The 20,939-nt window shown below is 37.9% G+C and overlaps 1 protein-coding gene and 1 long non-coding RNA gene across 2 annotated transcripts; one reads left to right on the forward strand and one right to left on the reverse strand.

The window, feature by feature from the left end:
- Positions 1 to 4,514: 4,514 nt before the first annotated feature.
- Positions 4,515 to 9,111, forward strand: LOC121795292 (auxin response factor 18-like). Its single transcript, XM_042193797.1, has 14 exons — positions 4,515 to 5,172; positions 5,576 to 5,691; positions 5,766 to 5,861; positions 5,955 to 6,011; positions 6,101 to 6,253; positions 6,389 to 6,473; positions 6,579 to 6,669; positions 6,751 to 6,915; positions 6,999 to 7,112; positions 7,204 to 7,276; positions 7,368 to 7,515; positions 7,593 to 8,200; positions 8,265 to 8,452; positions 8,522 to 9,111. The coding sequence occupies exons 1-14, from the start codon at positions 5,127 to 5,129 to the stop codon at positions 8,670 to 8,672; spliced, it is 2,091 nt and encodes a 696-aa protein (XP_042049731.1). The 5' UTR covers positions 4,515 to 5,126; the 3' UTR covers positions 8,673 to 9,111.
- A 1,102-nt stretch (positions 9,112 to 10,213) lies between these two features.
- On the reverse strand, positions 10,214 to 12,108 carry LOC121795293. The gene is made up of 3 exons (XR_006049448.1): positions 11,850 to 12,108; positions 11,090 to 11,172; positions 10,214 to 10,535 (listed from the first exon to the last, which is right to left on the reverse strand). It is a non-coding gene; the product is annotated as an uncharacterized LOC121795293 (long non-coding RNA).
- Positions 12,109 to 20,939: the final 8,831 nt, after the last annotated feature.

Genomic DNA, 20,939 nt, shown 5'->3' on the forward strand with positions numbered 1-20,939 from the left:
GTGGCAACAAGTGGTTGGAAGTACGGTGTGACTTTAAAATTAGTTGTTTTTTAAGCACATCCCATTATATATACATCAATTTTTTTAAATTATACTATCTTCATCCCACAAAAATATGCACTCTTTCATTTTTAATCCGTCCCACATGAATATGCACTTTCTAAATTTGAAATTTTTTCTCTCTCTAAGACTATCCTTATCAGTAATCCTCACTCAACCCAACCCCAATTAACTTTTAAATAAAATTTTCATTTCTCTTTCATCCATATATATAACCCCAAACTTACTAAACTTTTACTTCCATTAGTGATCCCAACTCAACCCCATTAAATATTTTTTTTTCATATATTTTTAATTAATATAAATTGTACTATAATTTATTCAAATATATTTAAAAAATCATATAAAAATTATATAAACTTTTTTATAATAAAAATTATTACACATTCATATATTTGAAGTACAACATAATAAAATATACAAATAAAATAATTATATACTATTTTTTATTGTAATATAAATATATGTTCAAATTATTTCAATACAATATATATATATAAACATCATGACATAAATCAAGTAATAAAATAAATCAATAATTAAAAATAAAGAAACAAAAAAAAAAAAATTCAATATTGCACCTATAGGAAATAGCCATGTGTACGTGCCCCCACTTTTCCTTGGGGCGGCTGGGTGATACGAGGAGTAGAGACGGGATTGGGTTTATTTAGTTTAGAATTATTTTTTTTTTTTTTCATATGGTTAAGGGCATCAGCAGTGGGGCGCCTTAAAGCCTGCCCTACGCATCGTCATGTCAGCATTTTTATCCTCCTACCCTTCCATCTACAGTGGGGCGCCCTAAGGCACGCCCTATAGGTTTTGCTATTGTTTTGTTAATTAATTTAAATGTTTTCAAATATATAAATGTAAACTAATTAAAAAACACAACGATTAAATGAAAAACGACAAATACTACATTGATTAAAAAAGAGTTACACGGGTTAGAAATAAAAAAAGTTCTACTCTACAAAATTCCTAACTTCCGTCACAGCTCATCGATCAACCCCTGTAGGTATTCGGCTCTGACCGGATCCGTACACTTCATGAGGGCGTTGTGCGTGTCCAACAACGTCCGTGCCATCGAGGTCGTTGCCAACTCCGAGTAGGCAAGTGCCGCCAGGGTCGGGGTAAGGGTCGGGGTCGGGATCGGCGATGGGGAGACGGCTTGCGAGGAGGATGTCGCCTTCGCCTTCCCCTTGTTCTTCGCAGCCTTGACGCCTATGGGACGCCGGGAGGACATCGGTGTGCCGGAACTCTCTTCCTCCGTGTACGTACGGTTGAGGTCCACCGGACAAGTTCCGCTTTCGCTTCTCGTGTAACCACCAGCGTCAGTAGTCTTCGTCCTCTTCGTCGCACCGGTGTGCAGAATCCCGCCTTGGAACTTCTCCATGTCAGAGAGTTGGAGACAGCTCCATGTCATAGAGACCGTACGAATTCGTACTGAAATCTGGATCGTAATATTCGTCAGGTTGTGTACCCGGCCAACGTGCACCGTCTCCAAACATCGGGCTATTGGGGCTTGAGTATTCACCGGAATCCATTTTATAGCGTAAGTTGAGAGTGGAAAACTGAATCGAAAGGTTACAAATGAAATGTGGGATAGGGGTATTTATATAAACACAATTTTCGAATTTAAAAAATAAAAAAATCAAAAAACGCGTTGCATCGTCTGCGCCATCGTCCGCGTCGCCCACAGTGGGCGGCCGATGGCGCGGACGATTCCCTATCGTCCGCGCTTCGTCCGCGGACTAAGCTTAGGGTGAGGACGACGCATCGTCCATCGTTCGCGCACCCACAGTGGCGGACGATGGGGCGCCCGAGGCATCGGGCGGCCTATCGTCCGCCCCACTGTGGATGCCCTAAATGAAGAGATATTGGTCTCTAAAATCATAAACTTTGTTCATAGTTTGTTATTTACCATGAACTTTAAAATTGGTCTACAATATCACAAACTTTGCACTTTGTTTGGTATTTCCCAAAATGACCGAAATAAGATATTTTCATCAAAATCTTATTTTACGTGACCAACCGTGATACGTTTTATGGTATTTTAAACCACTTTTTAAGTTCATAACAACTAGGATAAAAAGTCACATAGAAAACGATATTGATTTAATTGTATCAAGTATGATAAAAAAAAGTCTCGTAAGTTAGTCAAATATGGTGATAGACATGCCATGAGAAATACCAAACAAAGTGCAAAGTTTGTGATATTCTAAATCAATTTTAAAGTTCATGGGAAATACCAAATTTTGGTCAAAGTTCATGGTTTTAGAGACCAATATCCCTTAAATGAACATAAATTTAAAGACGCGCCACGGAGGACTCGAATTCGAGACCTTTGGTCTCAAGTATTATTAGCCTCAGGCATTTTTATTTACTTCTATTTTGTCCTATATGAGTGACCCTCCCTCCATAGTTAGTGATGGAGGTAGTGTAAAGAGGTGAGACTCATTCTCACTTTTTTTTTTCATAAAATTAACTTCATATATTTATATCATATATATGAAGGAGGAAATTACAAATCAACTCCTATAACAAGGAGGAAAGACAAATTACGCCACCCAGGGTTCGAACTCGAGACCTCCAGGATGGACGCGGTATTCAGCACCCTTTACTGCTAGGCCAAGGGGCTTGGATGAGACTCATTCTGACTTAACAATACTTTAATTACTTTATTTCTAGTTTTCTCTTATTTTATCGATTGTACATTAAAACATGTGCTCAACCAAAAATACATATTCTTGTGGGACAGATAGAATAGTTTCTATTTTCTAACATATTGATGATTCACCACTTGTTAATACACTACAAAAAACTCATTGTTTAGTGATGGATTAGTGAAATTTCTTCACTTAACAGATTAGTTACAGACTAATTTCCGGCAGATCCGTCATTTAAACTTGTCAGTAAAAAATTTACTGACGGATTTGTTTTTCACTAAAGTTACTAACCCACCCAATGACGGAAAATATAGGCGGCTGCTTCGCATTAGTGACAGAGTAATCTTCACTAATTAGTGACTTACGCTTTTCAGTCATTTATCTGTCACTAGTTGTTGAGCTATCATTCACCGTTACTAATTCCACCACTATTCAGCGCTTTTTTTAGTAATATTTTATCTACTATTTATTGAAATCCAGAAGCTTCAATCATATTTTTCATTTTAAATTTAATAGTATAAAATTAGTTTTAATTGTACATTAAAATAATATGCATTTTAACATAAGCCATTTAATGAGATAGAGTCTCTTTTTACAAGTGAGTTTGCATACGTAACAATTTTATAACTTAAGCTATATATCTAATCTATCAAATTATCGCATTATAACATAATTAATATTTACAATGTTACCAAATCGTGTATTTATAAGATTTTAGTTATAAGAGTTGCACCTTTTAGAAATAACTTAGAGATGTATGTAGGACAAAAAAAGCAACGTGATTTTGCGAATTCCTCACGTTTTCAAAGTTAGAGGCTTTGTAATAATTGAGAATTGAGTAGACGGACTATAAATATTTCAAAGTCAACCAACAAAGTCAACAAGTATTGTAATTCAGTGCCCATTTTAGGGTTATTAAAGACTTGAAACTTTACAATTGGGAATGACCAAATTTTGTTTTGTCCTCAACTACAGAATCAACTTATCATGATTGACACTCCAAAGAAAGAAAGCAAAAAGAAAAGAAAAGAAAAGAAAAGAAAAGAAAAGAAATTTCCATGACTATGAGAAATGAGAAATGGAGAAAAATTATCATGGAAATTTGAAGATGACCTCAAAATCAATTAGCACTGTTATAATTTTATAAGTATAGATATTTCGAATAGTAATAAAGTGAGTATTCTTTTAATCTTATACTAACATCTTTATGTCAAACGACATTGTTTTAATTTTTACTTTCATATGTTAAAGTTAACGATATATATGGTTGACCATACGGCATACATGTATGATTTTAATCAGTCATATAATTTCATTATCTACGTAGTAGTTAATTAGAATACGTTGAATTTCTTGAGTTTTTTTTGTCAAGATTGTAATAATGTCAACAAATGTGAATACTATTTCCCTTTCATAAGCCAAAAATTTGACCACTTCACCAAAAACATACTTAGAAAAAAAGAATAAATAAATAAATATAAAGAACATATGGTACAGTTAAAATCAATAATGGGAGACTGAGTCTATATATATATGTGTATGAATATATTTGTATAGTTTCCCCTTAAAGCAAAAAAGAAAGAAACTTTTGTAGGATTCTTATTTACAGAGAATAAAAGTAAAAACATTATTACAGCCAATAACGTGTGAGTAATTGTATTTTATTCATGTACGACGTATTTTAATGTGGATTCCCATATGCTTTTTCCTCATCTTTCTGTTATAATAAAGAAACATGTAATGCTAATCATTCCTCGAGTCAACCCGGGTTAAGATTTAACTCAATGAAAGGTGCTAATAGAGTTGAAGAAACTCGGATTTATTAGTTTCAAAATTGATAGAGAAATAGAAAAAGGAGAGAGGAAAAGAGAGAAAAGAAAAATAGAAAAAGGAGAGATTTTTGAAGTAAATGCTGTGAGAAAAAAGAAAGGCTTGTGGTATTGGTTAGTTAAGAGACAAAAGCAAAGAGAGGGAGGTTTTGTAACTGAAAAGTGAGAGAAAATGAGTTGAATTCTTGCATCCACTTCACAAAAACACATACTACTAGTAGCATTTGTTGCACTCCTCCATAGCTGTTAGACTCACACACATTTAAAGAGAGAGAGAGATCCTTGTCCCAGAAAAGAGAGGGATAGGATTTCTTTGTGTATGAATGAGATTGGAAAAGTTTCGCCTTTGATTATTGATGACGATGTTAAACGGGGTAGGTTGAAAGTGAGGGAGAGGAGGAGCTTTAATTTTTCTCTTTCTTTCTTCTTCGAGCATCAAAGACTCGAGCTTTTTTATTTTTTGGTGTTTTGTTCTGTCTATACATATCATTAGTTGAAGTTTCAGAGACCTTTTTCCCCCTTTCTTTTCAATTTCTACTTTTTAGTGTTTTTGCTCTGTTTCTGTGAGCTTTGAATGGCGCATGCTGATGGCCTGATAAGAGGAGGCTCTCATGAAAGAGGTGAGTAAAATGTTTCATCTTTTTTGGGTTTTTTTTTATTATTTTTTTTCCGACAAAAAAAAGAAAGGCTTGCAAAATTTTGTTTTTGTACAACATAATTTGATTCTGGGCTGGTTTCTGTCAATTTCATTCCCTATTTTTAAAATATTGCTTTCATATATTACTGTTCATTTGATTATTTGACCGAAAGGTTTGCCTTTTTGAACTTGAGTGAATGTTTTCATTATGTTTCAGTGTTTTTGGTTGCAGTTGATTTTGTGTTGTTACATTTAGTTTTCTAAGTTGATGCACCTTTCAAGTTTTATTCCACGAGAAACAAGAACCAAATAATCTTTAGTTGAGATGTTTGGTTCTATGTTCTTTCAATTTTGATTATTAGACTTATTTGATTGATCTTCGGTAGGTGTGGGAGGTGATGATCTGTACACAGAACTATGGAAGGCATGTGCAGGGCCTTTGGTGGATGTTCCTTGTGTGGGAGAAAGAGTTTACTACTTTCCTCAAGGTCACATGGAACAAGTAAGCCTCTCCCTTTGCCCCGTCTCCTAATACTATTTCGCTGCAATTTGGTTTACGAGCGTATTAATCCACAGTTAGAGGCATCCACGAATCAGGAACTGAATCAACAAATCCCTCACTTCAATCTCCCTCCGAAGATCCTTTGTCGTGTTGTTTACATTCAATTAAAGGTATTGTTTTCTGCATAGTGCTTCTAGTTAGGTCACTTTTGTTCTTCTGTTTTGTCTCAAAATTTACATATGTTATGGTGGCTTGATTTATAGGCTGAACCAGAAACAGATGAAGTTTATGCCCAGATCACTTTGCAGCCAGAACCAGATGTAAGCACTCTGCCATGTTAATGGATGTATTGATTCTTGAACGTATTGTATGTATAACGTCTGTGGATCGTGTACATATATTCTTGTAGCAAACTGAGCCCACGAGCCCGGATCCATCCCCTCCCGATCCACCAAAGCCATCTGTTCAATCTTTTTGTAAGATTTTGACAGCGTCTGATACAAGCACTCATGGGGGTTTCTCTGTCCTTCGGAAGCATGCAAATGAATGCCTTCCTCCATTAGTAAGCAACTCTTCTTGTAGTTTATATGCGACTTGCATCAGTTTGAAACCCGGAGATATTGTTAGCAGATGATTATGTGACAGAAAGCAAAAATAGTTAATCACTAATTTTGTTTGTGATATTTCTGATTCCTAGGATATGAGCCAACCAACCCCAACCCAGGATTTGGTCGCCAAAGATCTACATGGATACGAGTGGCGTTTCAAGCACATATTCAGAGGTAATAAGTCTACATGTACACTTGCATTTCACTTTCTTTGCTGTCACTTCTTCAGAAAATACATATACCTTTCTTTTGCTGGAGCTCCAATTTGCTTCTCATCAGGCCAACCGAGGAGGCACTTACTTACAACTGGATGGAGTATGTTTGTCACCTCAAAGAGATTGGCTGCTGGTGATTGCTTTGTTTTCTTGAGGTATTCTTTCATTTTATTTCGTTGCGTGCTTACTGAATGCAGCTTCACTATTAACTTTTGAATCTGAACTCTGAATCACAGGGGTGATAATGGGGAATTGCGTGTAGGCATACGCCACCTTGCTCGACATCAGAGCTCAATGCCACCCTCTGTCATTTCCAGCCAAAGCATGCATCTTGGCGTGCTTGCAACTGCATCACATGCTATTACAGCACAAACCTTATTCGTGGTCTACTACAAACCACGGTATTCCTTTCTTGCATCCTTGCATTTTCTTACTGCTGCATCTTTATGAGATTCTTGCTTCATCTTGTGCACTCTACGACCAGGACAAGTCAGTTCATTATCGGGCTGAATAAATACCTTGAGGCTATGAAACATGGATTTTCTGTTGGCATGCGTTTCAAAATGAGATTTGAAGGAGAAGATTCACCTGAGAGAAGGTTATAATATTTCTGATTTCCCGCATTTTCGTTACTTGATCCCCCAGCTTGATTGCTCTGATATCAATGGAACAAAACTACATATTTTCAGGTTCACAGGCACTATTACTGGATTTGGAGACCTCTCTTCGCAGTGGACTGAATCTGCATGGCGTTCGCTCAAGGTTACTGTCAATTCCAAAACCATAGCTTATTTCGTGCGAAAAATAAAATGAATTTCACTTAGATATATATGAGTATATGTTTCTCTATCAGGTGCAATGGGACGAACCTGCGACTATACTGCGGCCAGACAGAGTCTCACTATGGGAGATCGAGCCCTTTGTAGCTTCGGCTTCTGTTGATGCATCACAGCCAGCTATGAAAATCAAAAGGCCTCGACCTCTTGATCTACCTCTTACCGGTATACAACATTATAACATATTTGTCATCATATATTTACACTAGTTGTTTGATTGGTGAGACCCGTTCTTGATGTAGAAACTACTACTGCTTCTGCTGCATCTCCTGTCTGGTATCAGAAATCAACCACGTCCCTCGAATTGAGCCACCTAACTAGTAATTCCGACGTTCAAAGCAGCGAAAAACAAGTTTTCTGGCCTCCTAAGCCGAAAGATCACCATGGCAGCAGCCTCCCAAGTTCTGCACCACATTCTGGTGGAGCGTGTCCATCTCTATTAAGTTTAAATGGTTCTCTGAGCTTGTTTCGAGAATCTACAAACGACAACAAAAATGTTTTGTTACATTCTGCTCTTCCTAATTATCACTCTCCTATGTCATCAAGGGCAAGTAATTGTCCAGACCAAATAAAAAAGTCAGAGACTGCGCCTGCATGCCGTTTATTTGGCTTTGATTTGAGGAACAACTCGAACAAAATCTCCCCTCCATTGGAAACAGAAGTACCTTTGCCTCGTCCAAGCACTATCCCGGACTCTGACTTGCCGCCTAAGAGGCCTGAAACTGATGAGAAACCAGGCGTCGACCTTTTGGCTTCATCAAAGGAAAGACATGATGCTCAAATGGAGGCCCCTCCAAATGATACTCAGGGACCGCAGGATTATGTTTCATCTTCAAGAACTCGGATCAAGGTAACCAATCCCTTTGATTAATGAAGTGCATTTAGAATTTAGTTATGACGACGTATCCCATTAGGTTCAAATGCAAGGGATTGCTGTGGGGCGTGGTATGGACTTGTCTGCTTTTCGTGGCTATGATGATCTCATTGAGGAACTGGAGAGTATGTTCGATATCAAGGGAGAACTTCGCCCTCGCAGCAAATGGGAGGTGGTTTACACTGACAATGAGGGAGACATGATGCTCGTGGGAGATGACCCTTGGCAGTAAGCAGTTCATCATGATATCATGGAAAACTCTTTCATGATCAATTCCAACATATATTTTTTTTGCAGGGAATTCTGTAAGATGGCTAAGAAGATTTGCATCTATTCTAGTGATGAAGTGAAGAAGATGAGACCGAGATGCAAGCTTCCTATATCACCATCAGAATGTGAAGCCGCAACAATCATAAGCTCGGAATCACAACCTAAGTTAGAAGCATGAACTTAGTGTATCCGATTTCTCGTGTTTAATAATGGTTTAGATTCGGGGTATACTATGTGGTAGGCTAGGAGTGATGCTTGTTACTTTGGTATGTTAGTATTAGGTGAAGGAGGGATGGAAGTAGAAAGGCAGCATAGTCATCATCTCTCATGAAAACAGGATGAGTGCTGTTGTAAATACAGATGTTTGTGGGTGTTTAATCAAAGTTTAGTAGGTAGATTTGGAACTGGTAATCGGTCCAAGGAATCTGGTGGGGTAGCTGAATGGGATTTTTGTCTTTTGTCTGTTTTGGTTGCTGATTTATAGCCATAATCAGTCTGTATAAATTGTATACTACATACTTTGTGTTTTGATTGATGTGTTTGCATTTTTGTGTGGACAGTTGGTTTTAGTTCTGTCAGTATGTAGAATTTGTTTGTATCTGCAATTTTGAAATTAATCTTGTGGTGTGGTCCTCTGTTTCTCTACAGTTGAAAATTATAGTGTGTTGGTTGGTTGTGGTCCAAGAATTATTACATTTTTGCCCATCAAGAAAAATGGGTTTTGCCCATACTTTAATACAACCCAGGTTTATTTTCAGAATAACACCTGATTACACAGATCATCGACGTTGCTGGTCGCAAGCCCAACACTCTCTTCCAGCAAGGACACGCCCTCGGTTCAAACACCAGCTTTCTCGGCTGTCCATGGCCATCCGGCGCTTCGTTCCTCTGCTGCTTGTTGCCCGACGCTGAGGCTGGCATGCTCTGCCACATGCAGCTCGGCGCAAGCGTGGGCTCCACATGCTCACCAGAGTGTGCCCTTCGCGTTCGCGGTCGATTTTCGAGAGAAACAACACATAGCTAACGAAGAAACTCATGTCTTCATGCAATCAAATAACAGAATATTAATTCACATCATCAGAGCCAAAAAGCTGACTTCGATATATAATGTTAGAGTTATGGTGAACTATGACATTTATAAAATTCATATGCTAAACATATAATTACAAATTAGAACGCAAATAATTCACGTGCAAGGAATTAAATTTTAAATAATGAATTTTATGATTTAAAAATGGAAGATGGCTTTCGATTTCTCCACATGATGTTCTTCGTACTCAACCACAAAACTTTTAATATGTTTCCTTATTCTTCGTACTCAACCACAAAACTTCTAATATATTTCCTTGCAATAGACTGGCTTCAACAGAAAGAGATGCAGTTTTCACTGCAAGGAAACATATTAGGAATTTTATATCTAGATTATGCCTATGTATATTTTTGCCTCTATATAAATTCCTGGCTCGGTCCCAGGTCTATTGAGCAGAAAAATTAAATTTATTTGTTTCTTATACATTTAAATATTTGAAAAACATATTATAAATGCATAAGCAAACACAATATAATAAAATAATTAATTTTTCTCACCTTGGGTAAAAGTGGATTGCAGAGTTATTGTATGCAAACAATTCTAATTGTGTAAACTACTCGAAACATGCATTTCAATATACCAATCATAACAATGATCATCAACAAAAAATGACAGTCACATCCAAGAACTAAGCAATATGGAGTATGATTTTACATTAAAAAGCAACACAAGATTTCATACAGAACAAAGTCAGTTGGCAGCAAGAACAACAGATTTTTAATGAAAATAAAATTAAAAAAAAAAAGATCATACAACCAATTATGTGACTGAAACCTTGAAATTTTGCATAGAAGTCTTCTCGTGCTTTTACAATGTAGAATGTAATAATTGTAAAAATAGTACTAACATTTATGGAGCATACAGATTTGGGTTAATTTTTTTCTCATGAAGCTCCAGAATGACATCCGAATCTGACATTTATCTCTTCTTCTCAATCATAGTAGCAACTATCTGCAAATTAAGAAACAGAAGATAATTTCAACAAGTCCAGCCATTATTCAATCTATTATCAAAGATGAATTGCCTATCCGACAGGAAATCAACAGCACGGGAGTAGTATGTGGTAGGAGTAAAACACAGTATCATCAGAAGCTGGAAAGAGTGGAGTGGAAGCACGATGATACCCAAAGAGAGAGTTGAGGGGCACAAACTATAGAGGATGTGCATTAAGCCTCGAGTTTTCTACTATTCTTGTTAGTACAAGACGAGTTCCACGTGCTAGGGAAAATGACACCAGCAATACAGCTGACCGAAGTGGATCTATAGTTTACATAGTAGTGTGTATATGAGATGGCAACAAAAGCAGGAACAAGACTAACTTCCACAGAAAGTGATAGTGTTTTATATACACGGCCAACCATTGGTTTATTAGGCTATTCAACAGTAATCTGAAGCATGGTAAGTTAGTGACGGATGAAACCAAGTGATCCGTGGAAAAAATCACACCACCATATTAATTGTGATTTGAACGGAGAAAAATGTGCCTAATGCAACATATGACTTACATCACTCATACAAGTCTTGGGCCCTTGATTGGATGTGCCGTAGGAGTCCAGTATAGGCCTAACCACAGCTGGAAGGAAGAGTCCTGCAAATTCCAAGATGCCACATCTCTTAGAAATGAATGTATAGTTTTTCACAAAATAAGAGGACACAAATTTTTACCTATATAAAGATGTTTTTGAAACATGGAGCAAGAGATAATCAACAAAAAAGAAAGACCATCATCATTTGAAAGCAAGATCGTCACTATACTATATTTTCCATTCAAAGGCTACATATACTCGACTTTTTAATGTAAAAAATTCTGGCTTGAACATATACCAAATCTTTATTCGAAATTGTAGTGCATTAAAACAATCCAGCCTTTTAATTTCCCCTAATTTATAGGACAAGGTCAAAGAAAAGAGCAGTTCACTAAATTTGCAATGTGAAAAAAGATTTGATGATGGAATAATAAAAATACGGTCTTGAGCATATGTCCAATTCCAAATTGTATGGTAGCAACTACCAAAAATGAAATTTGTAAACAATCAAATGTTGATCTGAAGCTGGATTTAGGGTATGTGGAATAAAAACAATAGCTAATGATTGAGTCGGCAATTCTAAATCCATGAAGTCTAACTCTAATGTAATGGAATAGCACTGGTGAATTAAGCAAAATGAAATCCAGCTTCAGCCATGGAATTCGGAAATGCACGAAGAGCTGCCATCAAGAGGAAGGTGAAAAGACGGTTAGAATTAGATAGAAATAGGAAAACAGACCAACGCCGGCGATGAGGCAAGAAGCCGCCACAACAGGCTCTTGCACCACGAACATCTTCAGCTTCTGCATCACCGACATCTTTCCAATTTCTGTCGGATTCTCTCTCTGTATGTGTCTGTGCTATTTGGAGAAGTCGACCCCAGGTTAGATATGGGTTCTGATGAATAGATTTTTCGGTTTAGTTTTTTCCGCCAAATGGAATTGAACTGAAAATTTGAAATTTGGTGAGGATGAAAATTAAATCGAACCGAATTATCTAAAAAATGGAATCTGAAAAATTGAAATCCGAATTATATAAACCGATCCGAATAGAAAAGTCGAAATTTCATAAAATATATCTAAAAAAATCTGAAAAACGGAAACCAAAATTGCACTACATATCCAACAAAAACAAAAAAAAACCGAAAATCTAAAATTTTGTTTTCTATAATTAACACAAAAAAATTAGGGATATTGGCATCTAATATCACAAAACTTTCAAAAAGTTGGATTTTTCCCACGAACTTTAAAATTGGCAAATAATATCACGAACTTTAACCCGGGTTTGTTTTTTTTCCACGAATGAAAAAATTCATGTTATGTTAATAGATTGAAAAACAATTTTGGAGGGTGTGCTTCAAGAAATACTATCTTCAAAGATTGAAAAACTTGAAACTCTCAAAATTCAAAAAAAATCTGTATCATAATATTATTTGTGGAAATTTTTTCATTCGTGGGAAAAAACAAACTCGGGGTAAAGTTCGTGATATTATTTGTCAATTTTAAAGTTCGTGGGAAAAAACCCAACTTTCTGAAAGTTTTGTGATATTAGATGCCAATATCCCAATAAATCATACTTATGGACATTTTTTTATTCTGGTCCGTCTCATAAAAATAACCCCTTTTATTTTTGGTAATTTCTTTCTCTCTAATGACGTGGGCTTCATTATCCACTAACAATACTCATATTACTTTTTTCTCTCAATCTCTCTCTTATTTTATCAATTGTGCATTAAAACCCGTGCCGTTCAAAATGTCCATATTTTTATAGGACGAGGGGAGTATCGCATGAACCAATTAAGACATCCAAACAAGTACAATTTTTTATATAAAATCTAAATATTACCCCCTCCATAACCCCACTAATTGTCCAATTTGGTTCCAACGCGAGTTTTAACAAATGTAAAAGAAAGTGAGATGAAAAGTTAGTGGAATATGAGACTCACTTTTATATACTCCCATGGGCCCTAAAAATATGTGCATTTCAAATGACTTGAGAATTAATACATAATTAGTAAAGTAAAATAGATGAAGAGAAAAGTAGTTAAAGTAATGTTTGTAATATCCCCGATCTAAATCTTGTATCATTTATATATTTCTATATTAATTATCATTATACAAAATATATATATATATAGGGGAGCATTAAGGTCCTATTGCCCCCTTAGTATTAAGTTCCAACTTAATATCAACCATTGGATTAAGATGTTGGACAGATTAGATTAGTAGGAGATGTGATAGTCCGTGTTACATTATTTTGTCGATTTGGTACATTACGGGGGTAGAATAGGAATCACAAGATTTTATACATGCGTTTCAAAACTGCAAAATCCGAGATTTCAGCATATTGATATCATTCCAATTTTGAGAGACCATTAACCTTCCACTCTCTCACCGTCACTTCATCTCTCTCTTCTCCCTCAATTCCCCTCTCTTCCAAAACCCTAGCCGCCCCAAAATCAATCAGAAAAACCGCAATACAAGTCGTTTTTCACCGTAAATATTATCTGATCTCGACATTAGTCTGTCGTCTCGAGTTTTCTCTTCATTCTACGGTATTTTTTTAGTGCTTCTACAAATATTCTGTCAATTTGCAGATTTTGGTTTGGTGATGGATTTCGATTTTGGTTTGCTACATTATTAAATTTATGCTCTTACATTATCTGCTTTGTCAATTTACAGATTAGGGTTTACACATGTCTATGCCTTTGAAATTGTTAATGTTAGTTGTTTTGAGTTCATTAGTCTATTACTTATTACATTATTACGAGGTTAAATTTACATTATTCGGCGAATTACATTTTGCTCATAATTCTTTTACATTATGTGTGATCGAGTGTTACATTAGGTATTCTAGATTTTACATTATTTTGATCCGATATGGTACATTATTGTGTGCTATACATTTAGAATGCATTGATACGCTTTTGAATAATTTCCCTAGGGTTTAGCAATCCATGGAGCTAGGGTATAGTACCACTACATGCATTGAATTTCATTTTTTTTGGATTACATACAGTAAATACTGTACGAAAAGTGGCATTTATTGTACATGCGTAATAGTAAGTGATGTATATGTGTAAGGATTTAATATGTACATTAATTACCTATGCATTGATACATTATCCAGTCTTATGTGTACATCAAGTCTTCCAATTTGAAGCATCATATTACATCGATTATTTCGATCTGTATAATCCTTATTCTGCATTAATAAGTTGTGTTATTAGGCATTCAATTTACATCTAAACTAATAAATGTACGTTTGTCTTATTAGAATCAAAGTGGACAACAGCGGCCGACTTCGATGATGACTTTAATGAAGACATTCCCCTTTCATTTATACATCAATTTAGGGAGGAAATGGCTGCAGATAGGGAGGCTAAGCGTGCTGCCACGCCAAAACGCTTACATTGTTTATAATATTTATGTTTTAATGTACAATTTGACTTTTATACATTAATGATAACATTGTGTACATTATTTACTGTATACATAGTACATTAATTGTTTAAAAACGCTTACATTATTTAATGTAACGCACCATGATATAATAATATACCATTGTAATAGAGTAATTGGAAGAGGTATATACAAGTCTTAACTAATGTAGTCATTCACTTATAAATAATGTACGAAAACTCATAAATAATGTAACCATTCATAGTAAATAATGTAGTCATTCACTGCCTAAACGAATGAAGTCCATAAAATACATAACTAATGCAGTTATTCTTAGTGAATAATGTACGAAAACTCATTAATAATGTTAAGTGTGTACATTATAAGACTATATTCGTACATTATTTCATGTATAAAATCCAAACCACACATTAGAAAGCGAAATTTTATGCATGTGTTGGTAATATGCCCTAGCTCTATGGATTGCTAAACCCTAGGGGAATTATCCTAATCCCCTGCTATTGGTGATGGTTTCATTTGTGAGTCGGTACTATAACCTAGCCCCATGGATTGCTGATAAGGCACGTTTCATGCATCTATTTTACGTATGAATTCTGTGATTTCTAAGGTGCTAACATGCATTTATAAGTCCAGGTGCGTGAAAAATCTGTCAAACCCAGGAATGAAAGACGATTACCAGGGCAGAGAGAATAGAGAAGAAAAGTGAAGAAAATGAGTGAATTCCGCGAGGGTACAATCGTCAAATCAAGATGACCGTTGCCCTAGGGATTTGAGCCACAACTATAAATACCAGGAAGCTTACAAAGAAGGGGGAGGACACGAAGTTAGAGAATTTTCCTTAGTATTTTTGGGCTCACTCTTCACACATTCACTCGCGCACTTGGTTCCATGGAGTTTTTGGGGTAGTCAGTGGTGGTTTGTATTTGTTCAGCTGAAGGTGTAACACCACTCCGAGAAGGAGTGAAGAAACAATTTACTTTCTGCACGTGCTCTTTTCTCGCCGATTTCCTTGCCGAAAATTCGGCGATTGCTTTGTGACTCATTTCGGTCTATGTTTAATCTAGTTTAAATTTCTGTTTTCGGTTGATCTTAATGTTTACTGCTTTGATTACTGATTTGGATGCGTTTTGCAATTGTTTTGGTTGATCAGAGTTGAGATCGGTGTTGATCGGAGTCAATCTTTTGAATTTAGGTTGAATCAGAGTGGGAATGATGTTGAACACTGTGGATCTAGTTTAGTTGGTGTTGATTCTGGTAGATCAAGCTTAGATTTCTGTTAATAGATCGAATCTGGAATATGTGTGCTCGGATCTGCATGGGAAACCTTGTTACTGTTTTTTTACTTAGTCCACTAGTTTAGATCTGATAACTGCGAGGTTAATTTGAGCGTTCGACGCTCGATCTGAAGTATGCTCTGTTTTTCATGTCTGCTCTGTTCATTCCGTGTTCATTTGTTGGAAGAGATGAAGTCGATCGGTAGTTGTAGTCGTACTGCTTTAGTTTGTTAGTTGCAGCTTTTGTCAGTAGCTAATTAGAGTAATCTGTTCTCCCGTTTCCTTTTGCTAACCTTGTGTTTGGATTATTTAGGAAACTGTTTTACTTGACCCAGGAATTTCATAAATGCTCTTAAGTTGCTTTTTGATACAAATCATGCATGCATCTATGTTTTACGTTCTTTCAGTTCTCCAGGTATGGTAGTTAGAATAGACTAGATTTAAATTCCCAGGCCTAGAAGTTAAAACTCGACCCTCAAGTTGCGTGGCAGCAGCCAACTCCTCCAAAAGTTCTCTCTATGCATTCCTACCCTTCTGTCCTCGTGGATTCGATCCCGACTTCCCTATACTAACCAATAGTGTAGAGGGTTGAGGTTTTGAGGCGAGGTTGTTACAGCAACGACGATATTCTGAAAGTTCACGATCTCCTAGACCCTGTGTTCTAGCGAATCATCTGGACCAAGAAATTAGGCACAAACACAGCGTAACACAACGAAAACCAGCCGCTTCAAATGGCGTCGTTGCCGGGGATGGATGGCGTTATTTATGTTTGCATCTAGAGATTTTTGGCGTATATAGTTTTTTTTATTCGTTGTTTTTCGTTTTGATTACAGTTTATGCGCAGAGGCTCAGAGTCATGACACTGGAACAACTCATTTGGTTGGAGAGACGCTCAGACTAGTTGGCAGATTAAGAAGACAGTCTCCCCTGTTACTACCCGATCTGGGCAGACAACAGGAGATCCAGTCCAGCTGAGTTAGGAAAGTGAAGACGACTTAGTCCCACCCATCAAGGAGGAAGTTGAGTCAGCTACCGACTCAGAAGAAGGAACCGTCAGAATGGAGGCTTAACAAGACAATGATCCAGAGATCGGCTCGCTCAATGCTCATTTGAACGGCGAGCCGGCACAAGCAATAGTAATCACCCAAGCTCAGAGATTGATAGACATCAAGACCAATGTACTGGCTGTCATGCCACACTTCTATGGCCGCAAGATAGAATGTCCCTACGAGTTTCTACATGAGTTTTGCAAGCTCTGCAGCATTCAGAAGAGGCCACCTAACTCAACTGAGGAAGATTATAGGCTACGTGCTCTACCTTTCGCACTGAAGGGAGAGGCGAATACATGGCTACTGAGGCTGCCGGCAAATTCTATAAGCTCATGGGCAGATTTCAGGTTACTGTTCTTGGATTACTTCTTTCCATCGAACAAGACGAATGCAATCAAGAAGGAGATTCTGGCATGCTGATAAGTCGTATTCTAGGCCTTGGTTACGGGTCAGTATGATGTGCTTAATTGATTATATTTGCAAAACAGTTGTTTAAAGTGTGCAGGTTAAGCATTCTAGCCAGTAGGGAAGTTTCGGAATGTTCAGGTGAAGGAGGCGCCAGCATGATCTCATACTGATCAATATTCGTACTAAAACGGCTTGAGATGGAGAAGACGGATAGCTGGGACGGATTACCCACAATTAAGGGCAAAGAAGTCAAATTGCAACGAGGATTTACCTTAAAATCAAGGGTAGCCTCCCTATAAAAGGAAGCCAAATTGGAGAGAGAGGATATACACATTCACTCATTCACCACCATCTTTAGGTAGAAAGTTTTCTCGGTAGTTTTAGTCTTTCAGCCGTGTCCCGCTTCTTGCCTCGCCGTAGCCATGATCACTTGACGTTCAGATGTTCCCAGAATTCCAGTCATCGTCCATTCCAGCCAGCAAGATCGTAGTTTAGAGTCTCATCGCCCGGAGTGGCAAAACACTTTTACATTGCTTTCGTAGTTTTAAATTTCTCGCTTTCCTTACGTTGGATCTTGTTTGCCTTTGGATATTTTCTGCTTTTGAAGTACTTTGTTGAAGATCCGAACGTGTTTATGCTATGAAGTTGATTTCCGTTTCGTTTATTGTGGTGTTTCTTTATTCCCTTGCCTAGTTAGCTTAGATCTAAAGTTTCTCGGTGTTTAAAGTGCTGAATTTCTCAATTCCGTTTACGTAACAAATTTCTTTAGGATAGATAAACAAGTACTGTTTGATCGGAAAGTAGATCGTTGCATGCAAAGCTTAGTTTTAATTTCTGAATCGTTCTTTCATGTTGACCAGTATGCAGAAGTCCAGTTTCAGTGTTTGATTTCAGATTTGATTTCTTAGTTTTGGATCTGTGTTTGTGAGTTGTTAATCTGAGTTTTCCGTGTTGAATCTGGAATTGTTATCTGAATTTTGGAAGTGTTTGTTGAAGAAGATGATGTCTATTTCAATTGGAGGGGACCACTTACTTTTCGAGATGCTTTTGCTTTTGTCCTTCACTTTTAGTTAAGCCCTGTCAGCCTAGTCATCAAACTTCCACTACACTCTGAATATTCTGTTTAGCCCAAAATAGAAACCCGTACCTTCCAAATATTTTCTGTTACAAAATTGTCTCCCCATTCCACGTACACAGTTACATTCCAAATGTTTTCTTTACCGTCTGACCAGTAGAACACCTCCTTTAAGTTCCAGCCTAGGTAGAAACTCAACCCAAGCGTGGTAGCTAACCAAATCTTCCAATTGTCACCGCGGTAGTTTAAGAACGCACCATCTCTGTGGGATTCGACCCTTACCACCACTATACTGATCAGTAGAAGTGGGTTGAGGAATCTTTGAAACCAAGGTCTAGGTTAGTTAGGATCTCTATCCTGATCAGTAGGATATATCCTTGCTTGAACGACACCTACGCACCGAGGTCCTTTCACATGCCGACAAGATTATGATGAGGCGTTGAGTCAGTATTGGTCGCGATTCAAGGGTTTTCTTTATTCATGCCCTAATAACCGAATGTGCGAAGCAGAGGTCTACAACATCTTTTATGAAGGGGCGAATCTGGAGTCCAAGGATTTATTAAACTCCTCGAGCGGGGGAAATTTTACCAAGAAATGAGTAAGTGAGGCCCGAGAAATTTTGGGCAGGCTGATTGATGCCAAGAAGGCGTACGACTCTCCTCGCACCATCCTTAAGAGGGGGAGTGTGGAAGCAGTGAACGTGCAGAGTGAAGATCGGATAGATCAAAGGATAGATAAGCTGGAGAAGGCAATCCTAATTGCCTTGGGAAAGAGCAATTCCCCAGTCCGAGGAGAGAAGACCAAACAATTGTCTGGTCCAGAGGAAGTGTATCAATGCTATAGTCAGCAGAACGAAGGAGATTTCCAAGCTCAAGCAAATGCAATGGGAAGCTGGAATCCAAACGGAAGTTGGAACCCAGGCAGGCAAAGGGATGTTCCCTGGAGGGATCACCCAAATTTCAGATGGTCTGACAATGATCCGAATTTGCCGCCACCACAACAAGGAAACCGCTATGCAAACCCTCAGGAGCGACAACCGAATTGGATTAACAGAAATCATGAGGGGAACAATTGGGGCAATCGGTAGCAGAATGACCAACCCAACTGGGCAAACATGAATCAGAACAATCCAGCCAGTTCTTTTGAGCCACCACACCAGAGGAATTATCAAGGCAATAATCAGAACTCTCAGCCCAATCATCAAAATCAACAAGAGCAGAATCTGCAGTATCACAACACAGGAGGTCCATGTAATTTCGAACACCAGCCAGCCGAAGAGCATTGATGAATTGGTGAGTGATCTGGTGAACTCGCAACATCACATTCAGAACAACATGCAATCCAACAATGACGTGGTGCATAAGCTTCAAGATGCGCAGACTGGGCAGAAGGCGGCCATGGACATGTTAGCGAAACAGCTCTCTCAGATCGCGACTTCTTTGAGTGAGATGCGCGGGAACGAAGGAAGAATTCCGCCTCGGTTAAACCACCAGATAGGGCAAATATCAGCCAGATAACCCTGAGATCGGGGCGAGGATATGATGGGCCAAGTGTGAAGAAAGATGGAGAGTCCATTCTCACTCCATTGGAAAAGGAAACCGGAACAGGGGAAACTGAAACAGGGGAGGTAGGAACAGGGAGTGCCAACCAGAGTACAGACAGTGAGAAAGCAATACCCCGGACAGCTGACCAACATCCCCCAGGTCCAGGAGTTGAGGTGGAGATAGAAGAAATCAGCAGAGAAACTGGAGAATCTTCTAAGGGAAATGTTAGCAACAGTGAGAGGCAAGTGAAACCCTTTCCCCACAGAGGTGAACCTAGGGAGAAGAAGGAAGATCCAGCGGACTTCATGGAAATTTTTGGAAAGCCGGAAATTAACCTACTGTTTCTTCAGGCTCTTAAGCTGCCCGTCTTCAGTAAGTTTATCAAGGAATTCATCGTTGGGAAGACCAAACCCAGCGGGAAGATTGTGATTGGAGAAACTGTGTCAGCCATGATCCAGAAGAGAAGAATGCCTTCCAAGCGTACTGACCCTAGTATGTTCACTCTCCCTATCTCGATTGAGAACATTAATGTTGAGCATGCCATGTGTGACTTAGGTGCTTCGATAAATGTTTTACCGCTTTCGCTTTATAAGAAATTGGAGGGAGTAAGGATGGTGGAAACAAAGGTGGTAATTCAGTTAGCTGATAGGTCATGCATCAGTCCTGAGGGCGTTTTAGAAAATGTAATCGTTAAGGTGCATGATTTTCTGTATCCTGCTGATTTCCATGTAATTAAGATGAGTGAGTACCAGTCTGCTGAGTCTAGTGGAGTGCTTTTAGGAAGACCGTTTTTACGCACCGCTAAGACAATCATTGATGTGTTTGATGGAACCATTTGTCTAGATTATCATGGAGAGATGTTTACTTTTAACATTGATGAGGCTATGAAAAAGCCATTGGATATAGAGAATATGCATGCTGTGGATGTAATTAATCCTCTGGTACAAGAATTTCTTGAGACAGAGTTGATGCAGGAAAAGGTGGAAAATTCAGAGTTGAGTCACTCCATCGGCAAGGAGGTGGCCAGTTAGTGTGAGGCAGTCAACACGCTGGGAAT

This window comes from Salvia splendens, chromosome 3 (genome assembly GCF_004379255.2).
Source record: "Salvia splendens isolate huo1 chromosome 3, SspV2, whole genome shotgun sequence".
In the NCBI taxonomy this organism is placed as follows: Eukaryota; Viridiplantae; Streptophyta; class Magnoliopsida; order Lamiales; family Lamiaceae; genus Salvia; species Salvia splendens.

Excerpts from the sequence above, each read along its gene's own strand:
- LOC121795292 (XM_042193797.1), top strand. The coding sequence starts at position 5,127 with ATGGCGCATGCTGATGGCCTGATAAGAGGAGGCTCTCATGAAAGAG. Across the intron at positions 6,254-6,388 it reads ATGAATGCCTTCCTCCATTA|GATATGAGCCAACCAACCCC; the intron begins GTAAGCAACTCT and ends TCTGATTCCTAG. Across the intron at positions 7,113-7,203 it reads GAAGATTCACCTGAGAGAAG|GTTCACAGGCACTATTACTG; the intron begins GTTATAATATTT and ends ACATATTTTCAG.